Source organism: Manduca sexta, chromosome 5 (assembly GCF_014839805.1).
Source record: "Manduca sexta isolate Smith_Timp_Sample1 chromosome 5, JHU_Msex_v1.0, whole genome shotgun sequence".
In the NCBI taxonomy this organism is placed as follows: domain Eukaryota; kingdom Metazoa; phylum Arthropoda; class Insecta; order Lepidoptera; family Sphingidae; genus Manduca; species Manduca sexta.
In genome coordinates this window covers 3,864,794-3,880,376 of record NC_051119.1, presented here as the reverse complement: position 1 = coordinate 3,880,376, position 15,583 = coordinate 3,864,794, and the positions used below count along the sequence as shown (strand labels likewise).

Below are 15,583 nucleotides of genomic sequence, written 5' to 3'. Positions count from 1 at the left end.
CTCTCAACAGCATTTATACCCAATCGCTACAAAGTTTAATACTAGGTCAGCAGATTGCCTAAAATGTAAGCCTATAATCTGAAGGTCTTACGTACCGTCACGCCGTTTTTCCTATTATAGGGTAGACAGAGGTTTATAATTTGGCAGTTATTTTGGTTCTAATAGAGACGAGCTAATTACTCGTTTCACACGACCTTACGTTTGTTAGCCTGGCAAGGATCAGCTTATAGAAACACACCGGTCTTTTGGGTAAGCGCTCTAGGTGCTAGCAACCATTGAAAATGAAGCGATCATGCTGGGCAACCTACTAACAGGTTACGAACCTCGGCTCAGGAAGGTCACTGGGAGAAGATGAGACATTAACGATTATGGGAGCTTATTGCTATTTACTAAGATTACTATATAATACTATTAGGGCTGTATTATATACTGCCCATTGCGGAGTACAGGTCTCCTCTTCTGAGAGGGTTGGAGCTTAGCTGTCAACTGACGACGCTGACCTAGTGCGAGTTTGCAAACTCCATATACCCTCAACAATCTTATGAAGAATTGTGACGTATGTAACTTTCCTGACCATGTTTTCTTTCACTATTAAAAGAATAATTGATAGAAACACACATAACTTCGAAAAGTGAGGGGTGTGTTTGGGTTTAATCTTCGGACTGTCATTTCAACAGGCCGTTCTATTCCCAATTAGGCTACCGTCAACTTTACACTTATATAAGGCTAATAATGAGCAGAAAATACGGTAACACTTTACCCAACCCGGAGACTGAACTGGAGTCCTGAACGCAGCAGTCGATAAAGGACTTTAAAGCGGTCTAAGCCGTGGGTAAAAGTAGGATAACTATATCCATTAAGGTCTAGCCAGAGGTACTACTAGGGCACCCACTTTTCGCTTCGTGTTCCATCCCATGAGATAAGAAACGAACCCATCGCCACATCTTGAGCAAACCTAATATTACTATGCGAGATTTGAACCCGGGATCTCATCGTCCGCGAAATACAACTACGTCACCGAGGCTATCTAAACAGATAGCGTTGGTACAAATCTGCATCTTTTAAATACAAAGCCAGCTATAATTGGCTTAGTTGTTCCAATAAATGTTCGTTATAAATTCATAAATTCTCTGTAAAAATCAAAGCAAATAGAGACCTGAGATAGTTCAGCCAATTTGTAGCAATTATTTACAAAATCGTTATTTCCTTTTACAGACCTCGCTTATTAGGTATTTTATTGTTGAATATTAAGTTTTATGGGGAATGGGTTGGTGTTCTTTTTAAGGCAGCTCTTTATTTGTATAAAGCCCTGGTCGAAAAATCGTATTCAAATATTTAAAATAATTTGTTAAAGAGAATCGGAGAGTTGTATTGACATTAATATTTTTATACAATAATAACTTTTGTTCGCGGTTCCGTCCGCGTTGTAAACTTTTTCCAGGGCTATAGTATAGTATAGTAGCCCAATGCTTCCCAGGGACTGATTCTATTTCCATACCAAATTTCATTGAAATCTGTTGAGTAGTTTTTGAGTATATTCCGTGGATATACATATATAGATGCGGCAGGGGACTTTGTTATACAATATATTTTAGGAAATTTTAAGAGGAATGATAGATAGATGTTTGTTGAATAACTTAAACTGTTTTCGCAACACACGCTACGAAACTCAAAAGTAATAATTTTTCCTGTTTCTGCAACATTTTTTCATTTATGCTCTACTTCTATTGGTCATAGCGTGATGTTATATACGCCTATAGCCGTCCTCAATAAATGGGCCATCTAACACCAAAAGATTTTTTTAATTCAAACCTGTAGTTTCTGTGATTAGCGGGCTCAAACAAACAAACTCTATAGCTTTATATAATAGTATAGATAATAATTAACTGCTGTGTTATAGCAAAGTTAAACTTTGTGTAACTACAAATTTACTAGATTTACAAAGTAATATGACCTATCTCACGTTCGACCTAAAAGATAATGAAAATAACGGCCAAGTTGAACCGCACGTAAGTAGATCATAGTTTTTACTGAGCGCAAAAAGTTTACTTTTAATATAATGTAAAAAGCCTGTTAAAAGTTGATTTTGAAAGAGATATTACGATAATATTACATCTTTGCTAATATGAAGATAAACTTTGTTTGAACGCGCTAATCTCAGGAACTAGTAATATTCATAACATGCAGTTCTCAGACATCGATATGTTTTTTTTTATCTATTAATAGTTTTAAACCTTATATAATTGAATCTCTATTAAATAATTGATTTGTTAGTACTCCAACTACATTTTATGCATAATTTTATATAAGTTTTTTTCTTTTACCGTTATTTCATTGTAATTAATGTTATTGTCCACTCTTTCCATACTTGTGTTATTTAATAGTGGAAACTTCTCTGGATTCTGTAACATATTATTTAATTATTTATATTTGATATTTTCTGTTTGTTTCCCAAATAATAAATAAACTACTAAATTGATTTTGAAATTTTCTTTAATAGGAAGCTATGTTACTCCTGAGCTCTATTTTTTATTCCGGAAAAACTTTTTCACGCTAGTGGAATCGCAGGCGGGTTGTGGGATATATTTAATATCCGCCAGAATAGCGACCACCGTACACAAGCTGTTAAAACCCGCCATAGTCGCCCGCGTGCGTCGCGTTCCAGGATCAGCCTGTGTTAATCAAATGATATATTAATATTCTTTATATTATGTTGTAACTTTGAAAGAAAGAAAGAAATACTACACACAATGTACTGGGACGCACATAAACATTTATAACGAGGTATAAAAAATAAAGAACAAAAATTCATATAGGTTTCAGGCACGCTCGCACGGTTTCGGTGGCGCTAATGAAATTTCAAAAAGTTTATAAGTAACTAGCGACCCGCCCCGGCTTCGCACGGGTGCAATGCTGATACTAAATACACTACAGAAAAACTGTGAACGTTGTATATAACAACATAGCGGCCCGCTCTGGCTTCGCACGGGTATAACATAACAAAATAACAGTATTTTTCCACTATTTAATGGATGTTATTATACATATAAACCTTCCTCTTGAATCACTCTATCTATTAAAAAAAAAAACGCATCAAAATCCGTTGCGTAGTTTTAAAGATTTAAGCATACAAAGGGACATAGGGACAGAGATAGCGACTTCGTTTTATACTATGTAGTGATGCGCGAATTGCATGATGAGTCGAGTATGCCGCCTGATGGTAAACGATACGACTATAAACAGTAGCAACATACAGAACTTTGTATTCCAATAGCGTGACACTCCACTGAGCCCGTCATCCTAAGACAGATGTTGAGTCACTATAAACAGTAGCAACACCATACAGCATTTTATATTACAATTGCATAACACTCCACTGCGCTGGACCCCCGAGACATAGATGTTGAGTCTCATAATGCCCAGTAATTACGCTCCAATGGCCTTCAGACCGGAACAAAGGATTACCGGCACCATGTTTCTTAACGGCAGAAATATTACCGCACGAAAACCTACCCAGTGCCATCATGTATCTTTTTTACATTCTGATTACCTTATACAAGATAACTAAAATTCAAAAATAAATGCGAAAATGAACGCTAAAGTAAATTCGAACGAAAACATTCCACAAGTTTGCTGAAATTCAAACTCACGTTATCTCAAAGTTTCGCGTCAGTATGTATTTATGAAATGGTATCGCGCTCACTTCGAGATATCCTATGCTCTATGTTGGTTCAGTTAGGCAACAAAGGCTTTTTTAAGTCTTTATTTAAGGAGTTTGTTCATTATTTCACGTATGTCGCTCCGTACGTCCACTTTTACCCGTGCCTACTAATATTAAGAATGTTTAGATAATTTTATGTACGTGTTGTTCAAATCAAATGATACATTAACATTTTATCATTTGGGGAACGGGGGGGGGGGGTCTTGACATCTTTGGGGGAAGGCCATGTCCAGCAGTGAACATCCTGTGGCTGATAATAATGATTAACATAATGATTTCTTATGAACCCCCCGTGATCATGAAGGCTGCAAAGTCTTCGAAACATCGGGAGAAAATTGAAATATAAAAAACCGCGGTAAAATCCGAAAAATAGTTTATTTCTGATAATTAAAATGTTAAAAACTAGTAAACGCTTTTTATCGTGTAATTTCGTCACATGATATCACAGGAGAGCCTGTCGTGATATCAGGCACAAATCCCACACATCAGCCTGATACTGAGCAAAAAAAAGCTAAAATTTGTCCGACATGGTATTCGAACTCGAGAACTCAGGGTCGTAACCGCACCACGCAGTACAACTATGACATCGAGTAGTTAATAAAAAAAACAAAAACTAAAAATAGCTTTTCATTAAAATAAAACTAAATAAAAATAATATATATTTCATTCAATAACATATTAAGCATTATCATTAGATTCAGTCAAGTTTTTACTTTATCAACAGTTCGAAAAGTAGTTCTCACAAAAGAAAAGGGAAGAAGTTATACAACGGGTCAGCAAATCTAGTACGAGGAAAGCAGTTACTGCCAAAGAATAGGAAAGAAATAAGATATAAAACGTCCAAGAAACTCTAATATGAGGAAAGCGGTTCCTACCACAGAACGGTAAATAAGCTAGGTGTGGAACGGCGGCGCTGCATCAGTCCCATAAGAATAAGGTGATCTTACAATAACTATTATAGGGAACTGATTATCTAATAATACCTAACGAAGCGGCGATAGCCTAGTTGGGTGTGGAACGGACTGCCGAAACGAATGTCCGCAGGTTTAAAAACTAAAGGCACACAACTCGGAGTATTCGAAAAAAAATATATTGTAAAACGCTCTTTTTACAGTAAACATTATATTAGCAAAATAATTACAGAATACAATTTCAGACATTCTTTTGACAACGTCCAGCCAGAGAGAATAATAATCGAATAGTCGCCGCGTGACATATCTTCTCTTCTGCCAGCCTGCCCGCTCAGCCGAATACTTCCGGAAACGCCCGATGTCATCGGCTAGGATAGCGGCGCGTAACAATATGTGTGAATTATCGCTTGCTTCAACGGTGAAGGAACACATTGTGAGGAAACCTACATACCTGAGAAGTTCTCTATAAGAATTTTGAGTGTGTGTGAAATCTACTAATCCGCACTAGGCCAGCGTGGTGGACTAAAGCTTAATCCCTCAGTAGTAGAGGAGGCCCGTGCCCAGCAGTGGGACAGTATATAATACAGGGCTGATAATGATGATGATGATTATCTAATACACTTTGCCTTGTAGATGTAGAATATACATCATTAGCAGACACTTGACAAGTTAACGCGAGTTTAATGAGCATTGACGATGTAACTTACGTAATGAGCGTGTAACCATGTGTTAAGGCTAATATTAGTGCTCTCTATCTTGCTGGTGGTAGGATATATTTTATATCCACCCGGATAGCAACCACCGTACACCAGGTATTTAAAACTGCCATAGTGGCCCTTGTAAGTGTCGCGTTCCGGGATCAGCTTGTGTATCCGGTGCCAACAAGCCGGCATTATTGTGTCGACTGCCGAGAAGTAGTCATCTCTTGTCAGATCGACATCCTATTGGTCCCCACTTCACTTACCATCAGGTGCAATAGGGTCACTATCATTATCATCATCAACCATATCTTTCTCCACTGCAGGACATAGGCCACCTCCAATATGTGCCATTTTACCCTGTCTCCGGCCTGTCGCATCCAGTTCTAGCCAGTGACCTTTCTCAGATCCTTCACATAGCTGGAAGGCGTTCTACACTACGTTTACCGAGCCGTGGTCTCCACTCAAGAACTCGTTTACCCCATCGGTTATCGGTTCTTCGACAGATATGCCCTGCCCACTGCTACTTCAGTTTGCTAATCCTGTGTGCTATTTCGGTTACTTTGGTTCCCTGACGGATGACCTCATTACAAAGTTTATGGGTCACTTTGCCTTGCTCGTATTAAATAATGTAGCTGTAAGACTACAAAATAACAAAACTCTCATAGAAACGCGTTTACTAAACAAAACAAGAACACATTCAAATTTTGTAACGTCTGCGCTTCGTTGTAAAAAGCGTTAGCATTCATTAGTTTCTCGAGCTGGTTTCCCGAAGGTCGAGGGTCACCGCCGGGACAGTTGGCGTACAGCATATTCGTGTCGCAATCCTGGAAATTGGAAAACAGGTTATTTTTTATATCAATGACACGAGTAAATCCTTCGCCCGATGACGAATATCTTCTGCACTAATCATCATGGAATATGAGATTTTGCCTCATAATGTCAAGGAATCATACTTGCTACCATAACCTTTAAGTTTCGCTTATCCTCCCCACAATTCGCATCCAAATATCTTAATAGGGGACGAGCCTATCACCATTTAGACATAATTCCAGACCTCGACTGATTGGTATGTGTTCAGATTCAGATTTTTCTGGTGGAAAACCTGATATTTTATACCAATTTTAGAATCAAACCCAAGACCAGAAATTATTATAAATTAGTGGACCACAGCGTTTGAATATATACGAACTGATGTTCAAAGGGAATTTACATTAGACAAATTGTACAATGCCTTAGGCATCTTTGTCATTGTCCAAAACTAAATATAAGACAGAAGCAAAAGTAAATTGGTACGCAAAATCATGGAAAGAAACCTGATATAAATTTACTTCACATCCTTAATGAAATATCTATCTATACTATTATATAAAGCTAAAGAGTTTGTTTGTTTGAACGCGCTAATCACAGGAACTATTGGTTGGATTTGAAAAAAATCTTTTAGTGTTGGATAGCCCATTTATCGAGGAAGGCTATAGGATATAAAACATCACGCTATGACTAATAGGAGCAGAGTAGTAATAAAAAGGGTTGTAAAAAAAGGGGAAAGTTTATTCTTCCTGAGAACTTGCCTTGCATCCACTGCGTAAATAGTTAAAGTTACGCAACAAATATGTACTACGAAATTTTTGCTCATAAAATATTTTAAAAAATATATTATTATCAAACAAAGTCCTCGTCGTATCTGGCTGTCTGTCTGAACGCGACAAATTAAAAAACTATACAACGCATTTCGATGCAATTGGGTATGTAGATAGTTTGAGACCCCAGGAAGGATATGTGATACTTTTTATCCCGGGAATGTATACAGCGGGAATTTTATCCCAGAAAACTCATTTACGCGAGCGAAGCCGCGAGCAAGGGCTAGTGTTAATATACATTAACATCTTTCTATTCCTTATTTATTTATTCACCCATTTTATTAGTACCATGTATATATGTATGTAGTTATGAAATTAAATTAATCATGTAAGCAATTATAACTCTGAAACAATAATTAATACAGTCGAAAATAAATTGACGTAAAATTACATTTCTTTCACACCTTAAATTCGCCCTTCTTAAACTAAATTTCATTCGGTACCAGGCTATCATGAACGCGAAGTGGTTTCACTGGAGCGTGCAAAATGTAATTTGTCGTACGTCTACGAGAGCTGTCAACGTGTTTAGTATTACAAGTGATATTTTAAAATACTTGTTTATACAAGGAACACGAACGGTTTGACGATTTTTAAATTTCGAATTATATTTAGGAAACAAACTGGAGTATTATTGATGCAGATTTCAATTATTTGTGTCCGATATGGAGATAGGCAATTTCCCTATGACATGGGACGGTATAGATGGTGAAAAGTGAGTACCCTGGTAGCACCTCTGCCTACCCCTAAGGCAGTAAAAGGGTCGAGTGTTTGTTTTTCTTTTTTGTCAAAAAAACATTCGTTTAAAGAAAAGGTCCCATAATTTTTTACACTTAAACTATAAACAGGATTTATAATTACAATACCGGGGTAAATGTTACCTCCTCAGGGAGCTATTTTCCTGTTTTTATACCCATACTTGTTACTAACTATAAGCTTGGCTCGGTAGCGCAATTGTATTGCGTAGGCGGTACGTTACTCAGGTCCCGGGTTTGAATTCTGGGTCGGGAAGTGATTTTATATTATTGTGCTCAGTATCAGCGCGGAGTCAGGGATGTGACCGATAAAACTATAAGCTCGCCCTTTATTGCAGCATTAGACGGAACACCCACGGCTAAAAAGCTGGTGCATTGGTAACACCTCTACTTACCCCTGCGGAGATAAAAGCGTATAGTTGTTTCTCAAAAAAAACATATCACGCATTTTTCCCCTAAGGCATATGCAAACCGCAACAAGGGCACCCAGTTTTATTTAAGTGTGTTCCGTTCCATGATGTGATAGTGGACGGGTCTATTGCCGTAACGGGCACAAATTCCAGACTCCGGGCTGATACTGAGCAAAAAACTGGCTCATACTGTGTTATCTGATAATATTTTGTATTTTGGGAAATAAAGAAAAATCAAAAAATATATATATTATAAGATTGGTGAAGATGATTATATTATATTTGTTTGAAGTAAATGCCAAAACAACAGGACTGTTTTGGAAAGGTAGGCATCTGAAACTCACCTGAAACACGTCACCTTCTGAAACTATCACTGAGAATTTCTGCATCGTGACCGCTTGCTCGTGTTGGCACTTCGACGAGGACTTGAAAAGGGCGTCCAGCGTGCATCTTCGGAATTGGGCTCGAGCGCTGAAGAAAAAAAAATGGTTCTAACTTGCCTATAATCTTCAATCAGCCACTAAAGTAGAAACACAAATTCAAAATTTAAAAGAGTTGCTCACAGTAATTTTATCGATTTTTTGTTTATCTATACAAATAAAAATTAATTACCGAAATGTTTGTACGCGAATAACTTCCAAACTAATGCATTAAATTGAATAAATGTTTTTTTTTTTTTTTATATGTTCGTTATTATTAGGAGAAGGTCCGTATTAAGAAAATAACAATTATTTAATAAAATCAGAAAAGTGAGTGTGCGAATGAGCTAGAAGACTGTGAGACACTTACAAAACTATTATACTAATACAATGAAATAAATATTTACTTATTATAATCTATACATGTTATTATAAAACAAAGTCCCCTTTTCTGTCGGCCTGTATGTTATCAATTTTATCGAAATCTACTAAACGGATTTTTATTAAATTTGGTATGGAAATAGTTTAAGATCCTGGCCACTTTTATGGCGAGTCTTTTATCCCGTAAAACTCCTTCACGCGGGCGAAGCGGCGAGCAAAGCCTAGTTTAAAATAAATAAGAGCTTTTGAAGTATACTTTAGTGAACGTTCTATGACTATCGTTCATACGAAGAATATTCAATTTGTTCAGCCTCTTTTGTGTAGACACAAAGTTTAACATTACAGCCGTAACCGTTTCCAATAAAAGACCCTGATCTCAATCTTCAATGCGATTATACAATGAACCAAATCAAAATAATTCATTTGTAATTATATTCTATTCCTTCTTTTAAACCACTCAGTGAACACCTTTTAAAATGAAGTGATCCTCGCTTGTTTACCGCCTTTATATGAACAGTATTAGACACTGCCTTAGCAAATTTAGACAACAAACTCAATTCACTATTGATTCCAATTACTTGCAGAACATCTTCCTTGAATTGTTCTCGAAACTTCGAAACTAGACGGTAAAAGTGAGTCGCTTACAGAATTTCCACTCTACTTAAAAGTTCGGTAATGAACGACTTAAAGTCTAACTGCGAAGATACGCTCTGCTGTATGTATTGGTGAAGTGGACTTCTGCTTGCCACATAAGAAGGTATTGGAGTTGAAGTGCATCAGTGGGGAACGGTGAAATGTTTCAAAAGGTAACCCGAGAAATAAAAATACCTTAGCTAACATATAGCGGGCAATTTGACAGAAAAGAACAACTAAGACAAACGTAAATAAACCTAAAAGGTAAGTAAGTAAAGGAAGGAATTGGGTTGTATGGACGCTTCGTCATTGGAGTGTAAATAATAACAACCCTGTAATGTATACTCTCCCACTGCTAGGCACGGGCCTCCTCTACTGAGAGGGATTAGGCCTTAGTCCACCACGCTGGCCTAGTGCGGGTTGGTAGACTTAACACACCCTCAAAATTATTATAGAGAATTTCTCAGGTATGTAGGTTTCCTCACGATGTTTTCCTTTACCGTTAAAGCAAGCGATAATTCACAAAGTATACACACATATTTTTTTTAGAAAACTCAGAGGTGTGTGCTCTTGGGATTTGAACAAGGCTATCGCCGCTTTTGTGGAGTGTACACACACTGATTTATTATGATTTACTATGATTTTGACAAAATAGATGCACGATAAGGAAATTATACATATATGCATTGTGTTTTCGTGTAATATATATTTTACTGGTGGTAGGGTAGATACCACCCCAATGTTTATTACTGTCGCCAAATAGCAGTGTGTAGTCGCTGTTGTTTCCCGTTTGAAGGGCATTGTAGCCAGTGTAACTATTGGACATAATAGACCTAACATGTCAAGATGGCAAGCGCAGTGGAATACCAAACAATACTTTGTAATTCAAGGTGTTGGATGAAGTTTATACTGCTTATAGGCGGTCGTATCGCTTACCATACGGCAAGCTCACCTCGTCATTCAAAGTAAATTAGAAACGCAACGTAAACCTTCTTTAGTTTTTTGTAAGATAACACAGTTCTGTAGATAAACTACGTCTACAATATGGCTTAAAAATGTTATCTTTTAATACAAACATAAAGTCCAAATTCCAACGTACCATGTTGTTCCCTAACTAGTTTACAACTCCCGAAACTAACGGAGTTTTGTTTGTGTGACGGCTTTTAACTCTTAAATGAGCCGCTACGTGCCAGTATTTCGGGATGAAGCATGTGAAATATTATTTTGCTTAAAATTTCGACTTTTACGACCAAAGAAACGAGCAACCTAGCTTAATATTAAGTGTTTTGTTCCCAATTAACAATAGCAACATTAGTTGTATATTAGTTTTATTTAGGAACGGTATAATGATTTCTCATGTTTACACGAATATTAGACATCGAAATAATACTATTTTACTGATTTTATCGCGATTTTTTTAAAGCGGCTATAGCCTAGTTGGGTGTGGAACAGACTGCCAAGTCGAATGTCCGCAGGTTCAAATCTCAAGGGCACACACCTCTGACTTTTCTAAAATCATGTGTGTATTCTTTGTTAATTTATCGATCGCTTTAACGGTAAAGGAAAACATCGTGGGGAAACCTGCACATCTGAGAATTTCTCTATAGGAATTTCGAAGGTGTGTGAAGTCTGCTAATCCGCACTAGGCCAGCGTGGCGGACTAAGGCCTAATCCCTCTCAGTAGAGAGGAGGACCGTGGTCAGCAGTGGGCAAATATATAATACAGGGCTGATATTATTATATTATTATTATTTTTATATTATAATTTTCTCTTTACGTTTTGAAGACTGCAGTGTGTAATGTCAGTCCACCCCGTGACTATGATAGGCTGCAAAGTCTTTAACACAAACAAATATGCATGCTGATTAAATCACAAACACTGCGTGGCATTTAATTTTTTTATGCGGGCGCGACAAAGTGGCTCCGCTGCACGTGATGGTAAGTGGAGTGGGGTGCAATAGAATGGCGACTGACGAGAGATGATCACCCCTCAGCGTTCGTTGGAATTATGCCGGCCTGTTGGAACCGGACATAGACAGATTGATTCCGGAATGTGTCACACTTACGTGAGCCACTATGACGGGTTCTAACACCTTGTACGCTGAGGTGGTCGCTATCCGGGCAGATATAAGATATATCTTACCACCAGCAAACTCATCATTACGTTCGTCACCCTAAGACATTAGATGATAAGTCTCACAATATCCAGTAATTCCTTTAATGTTTGTCAAACCACAATAAAATGACACAATTTTTGGCAGCAGAACTAAAGACTTTGATCTACACGGATTCTCGCATACAATTTTTTTTAAAATCTTTATTTAAGTAGCTTAGTCGTAATTTCATGTCCATGTCCCTTCATAGTCCGCTTTCACCGATGATCACTCACGTTTCACGATTTCATACAGAAGATTTACCACCACTATATCATTTCAGCCGAGAATCGTCCACTGCTGGACATAAGCCTCCCCCATTGAGCGCCATACGGACCGGTTCTGGGCCGCCCTCATCCGTCGGACTCCGGCGACCCTCACCAGTTCGTCCATCTCGTGCGGGGCCTACGATACGTCTTCTGGTTCGTGGTCGCCACTCCAGAACTTTTCCGCCCTACTACTTACCAACAAAGAAAGAAGTGAGTTTCAAAATGCGTCCACTCGTGTGTGGTATTCTTGTGCGCGTCCACAACGTTTTTGAATTCTGTATAACACGTCTCCCAGGAGTCGGATGATTTTTCTATACAACTGGGCAGGTTGTCATATTCTAAAAAGTAGTAATATTATGAATGTTTATCTGTGAGGGATCAAACCCGAGTCCTCGTATTTTAGTGAAAGATATCTATTCTATAGAATATTATATCCAAGACTAATTTGAAACGGAGTTAGATTCCTTTGCTCCTATTACTAAAAGCAAGTCACACATTTTATATTCTGTCTTTGTTGATTGGCGGTATAGTTTTTACGGCAATTATGCTAATGTCAAGTTTGAAAAGCAGAATAAACACGTTTTATATGTCTACTATAATCTTCAGCCGGGTGAATATGAGAAAAAACAATGTATACATGGAATAAAAATTCGAAAAGAAATCTTGAATAATAATTAGAATTGAAAATCATTTTTCAATTCAAAGCGTGTTAAAAACCCTAGTAAGTAAAAATCTGACTAAACATCGTTACGTCAAATAGATTCAACCGAATCCATTTAAGTACCAATTAAAACTTTAATTAACTCATAGAACGACTCCCGTAAATGTTAAAAAATTTAAAACACCGATTATTTGTATACCAACGTAGTTGCAGCAAATCCTTTGGCTTCTAGCCTTTTCACTGCCATGCATGCCATTACGAACCTTACCTCCAAAGGTATAAGGTATCAAATCATGCACTCAAACTCTTTGCTTTCAGACACACCAATTTTTGCCTTGGTGTTTTGAGGTTTGTGATGATGGATTTAGGGTTGAAATTTGTACTTACGCGTGAGAAACCACTCGTCATCACACACGTTGGTTACAACGTGCATATGGCCCTTGATACTTTCCTCATTGAAATGGCTTTCGGTGACATCTTTGCAATCCGAGTTCCAGTCTATAGCACAGCTCGTTAGGTGTCTAATGGCTCTGAAATTATAATTAATGGACCTGTAATATAGAGTCATTTTGATATTGCATTAATAAATGAAACCACATACTCGTCTTCACCTCTGCTAACATTAGGGCAAAAATCATCCATGAATGACGGATATTTTAATCAAAAATCCCGGTTTTAATTATTTGTAATGTGATCATTTTGTAGTTTAGTGTGAATATGGCGTGTGAGTGTATTTCTGACTGAAAGTATGTTATCGCTGCGACGTATTCTCTTAGAGTAGTAGTAGTGACATTAGGGCACGTAAAATTAAAATTACTTTTTATTGATATTTATTTTGTTCGAGACTTACTCTCTTTTTTACATCTACGGTCCGCGTAACTTATTGATTATTATTAAGAAGATAAGTATGTGGTTTCATTAAATTACGCAATGACGCTGTATATGTATACTATTAAAAATAAACTGACCCAATGTTTAGTATGTGTAAACTGTTGATGTTCCTATTAACAATAAATAAATAATAAATATTGAACTCAAACATAGACATCTAGTAAGCAACCGTATGACATTACAGATCATTTTATCACTCTTCATCAAGAGTGATTATGGTAAAAGCTGTGATTATAAGTAATATAAAAAAAAATTGTATCGTTTCGTCGTGGTTGCATACTTGGGCAAGAGTCTTAAGATTTTGGGTTTTATTTCCAAAGATTTATACGGAAATTTTGTTTTAGAAAAAAACGTAGGTAATTGGATTCTAGTGGGAGTAGAATATGTCCGATATGGCGATAGGCTCGCCCCCTATCACATCATGGGACGGAATAAAGATGGTGGAAAGTTTGTTCGCTAGTTGCGGCTCCGCCTATGCTTTGGGGACAAAAGGCGTGTGTGTGCGTGTATATAAAATAATTAAAGAACGTAAAATATAAGGTCAAATTAATTACTTGCACCAGTCTCCAATTTTAGCTGGCATGGGGGGTGATTTCTTGCTAGAATTATAAATTACAGCGGCTTCCATAGTACAGTTGAGAGCATATCTCGAGAAGTCGTCGCAGTTGATGTTCTTTGTCACTGTCAGCTTTTCCCTGTCTTTGGCGAGAGGCACCATCGGTTCGAAGTCAAAGTCGTCCATAGCAAACGAGCGGGATGTGGACTGCTCATAGTCATAGAGATCTGGAAAGTACAGCCATATTTTTAGACGGCAAAATGATTCCACTGCACCTGATAGTAAGTGGAATGGCATCCAGATTCTGTATTAGTAGGTGAAATCGACATAATTATGGCAGCCTATTGAAAGCGGCGATAGTTGGTTGTGGAATGGACTGCTGAAACGAATGTCCGCAGGTTCAAATCCCAAGGACACACACCTCTAACTTTTCTAAAAAAATATGTGTGTATTTTTTGTGAATTATCGCTTGCTTTAACGGTGAAGGAAAATATCGTGAGGAAACCTGCATACCTGAGAAATTCTCTATTAGGAATTTTCGAGAGTGTGTGAAGTCTACCAACCCGCACTAGGCCAGCGTGGTGGACTAAGACCTTATCCCTCCCAGTAGTAGAGGAGGCCCGTGCCCACCAGTGGGAGAGTATATAATACAAGGCTAATATTATTGAAAAAGATATACGGGTATTTATCAGGTCTAAAAATCTTTATGTTCAATAGAACACTTCATAAGGACGATAAGGATACACAGGTCCTGGAAAGCGACACAATTAAGCCAATGTGAGTTTTGCATCCTGAGCAAGAAGATATAGCCATGCGGAAATATCCCAGCACTAACTAAATAAAGAACAAATTGTAACTTACATACTGTATTTATTCTTTGAAAGGTGAATGTAAGGAAGAAAAACACTAACATTTCTTAGCAATCATTATTATAATACGTTAGAATTTTTCAATCCAATTCCAATTTGTTGTGATTGGCATTGGAATTTTCTAATGTCATGTTAGACTTTGATATAACGCTCACTACACGTGGGATAGTAGGCGGGCGAGTGAATTAAGTTAGTTGGATAGCTTGAGCTAAGATATGATGGTAATTAAAGAGTTCTAAGATTATCTAGAGCGCCCATTGGTAAGATTGTCATACAAAAACTTAGTGCTCGTGCAACGGTTACTCACTCTACCATAAAATAGCAATACATCAATGTAAATTTCTTCATATTATTTCTGTATCATGATTTGCATGTCTTTAGTGCGCATATTAACATATTTAATGTAAATATTTTGTATTAATATCTAAGGACCCTGCGACATCTTGTCACACGGACATTTCAAATAAGACAACGACTTATTACGAATTGGTAATAACTTTTGGAGCACAAATTTGGTCCTAATATCCGATCTATAACTAACTATATAGTTTAATATCTCGAATGTATCGTAAGAAAGCGATTATAACAACATTAAGAGCGTTTACGCATCCGCGCGCCG

At 37.3% G+C, this 15,583-nt stretch overlaps 1 protein-coding gene across 1 annotated transcript; it reads right to left on the bottom strand.

The window, feature by feature from the left end:
- Window positions 1–5,990: 5,990 nt before the first annotated feature.
- Window positions 5,991–15,088, bottom strand: LOC115454053. Its single transcript, XM_037444984.1, has 6 exons — window positions 14,957–15,088; window positions 14,094–14,322; window positions 13,036–13,178; window positions 12,184–12,325; window positions 8,477–8,603; window positions 5,991–6,157 (listed from the first exon to the last, which is right to left on the bottom strand). Exons 1-6 carry the CDS (start codon window positions 15,006–15,008, stop codon window positions 5,993–5,995), a joined length of 858 nt encoding a protein of 285 aa, XP_037300881.1. The 5' UTR covers window positions 15,009–15,088; the 3' UTR covers window positions 5,991–5,992.
- Window positions 15,089–15,583: the final 495 nt, after the last annotated feature.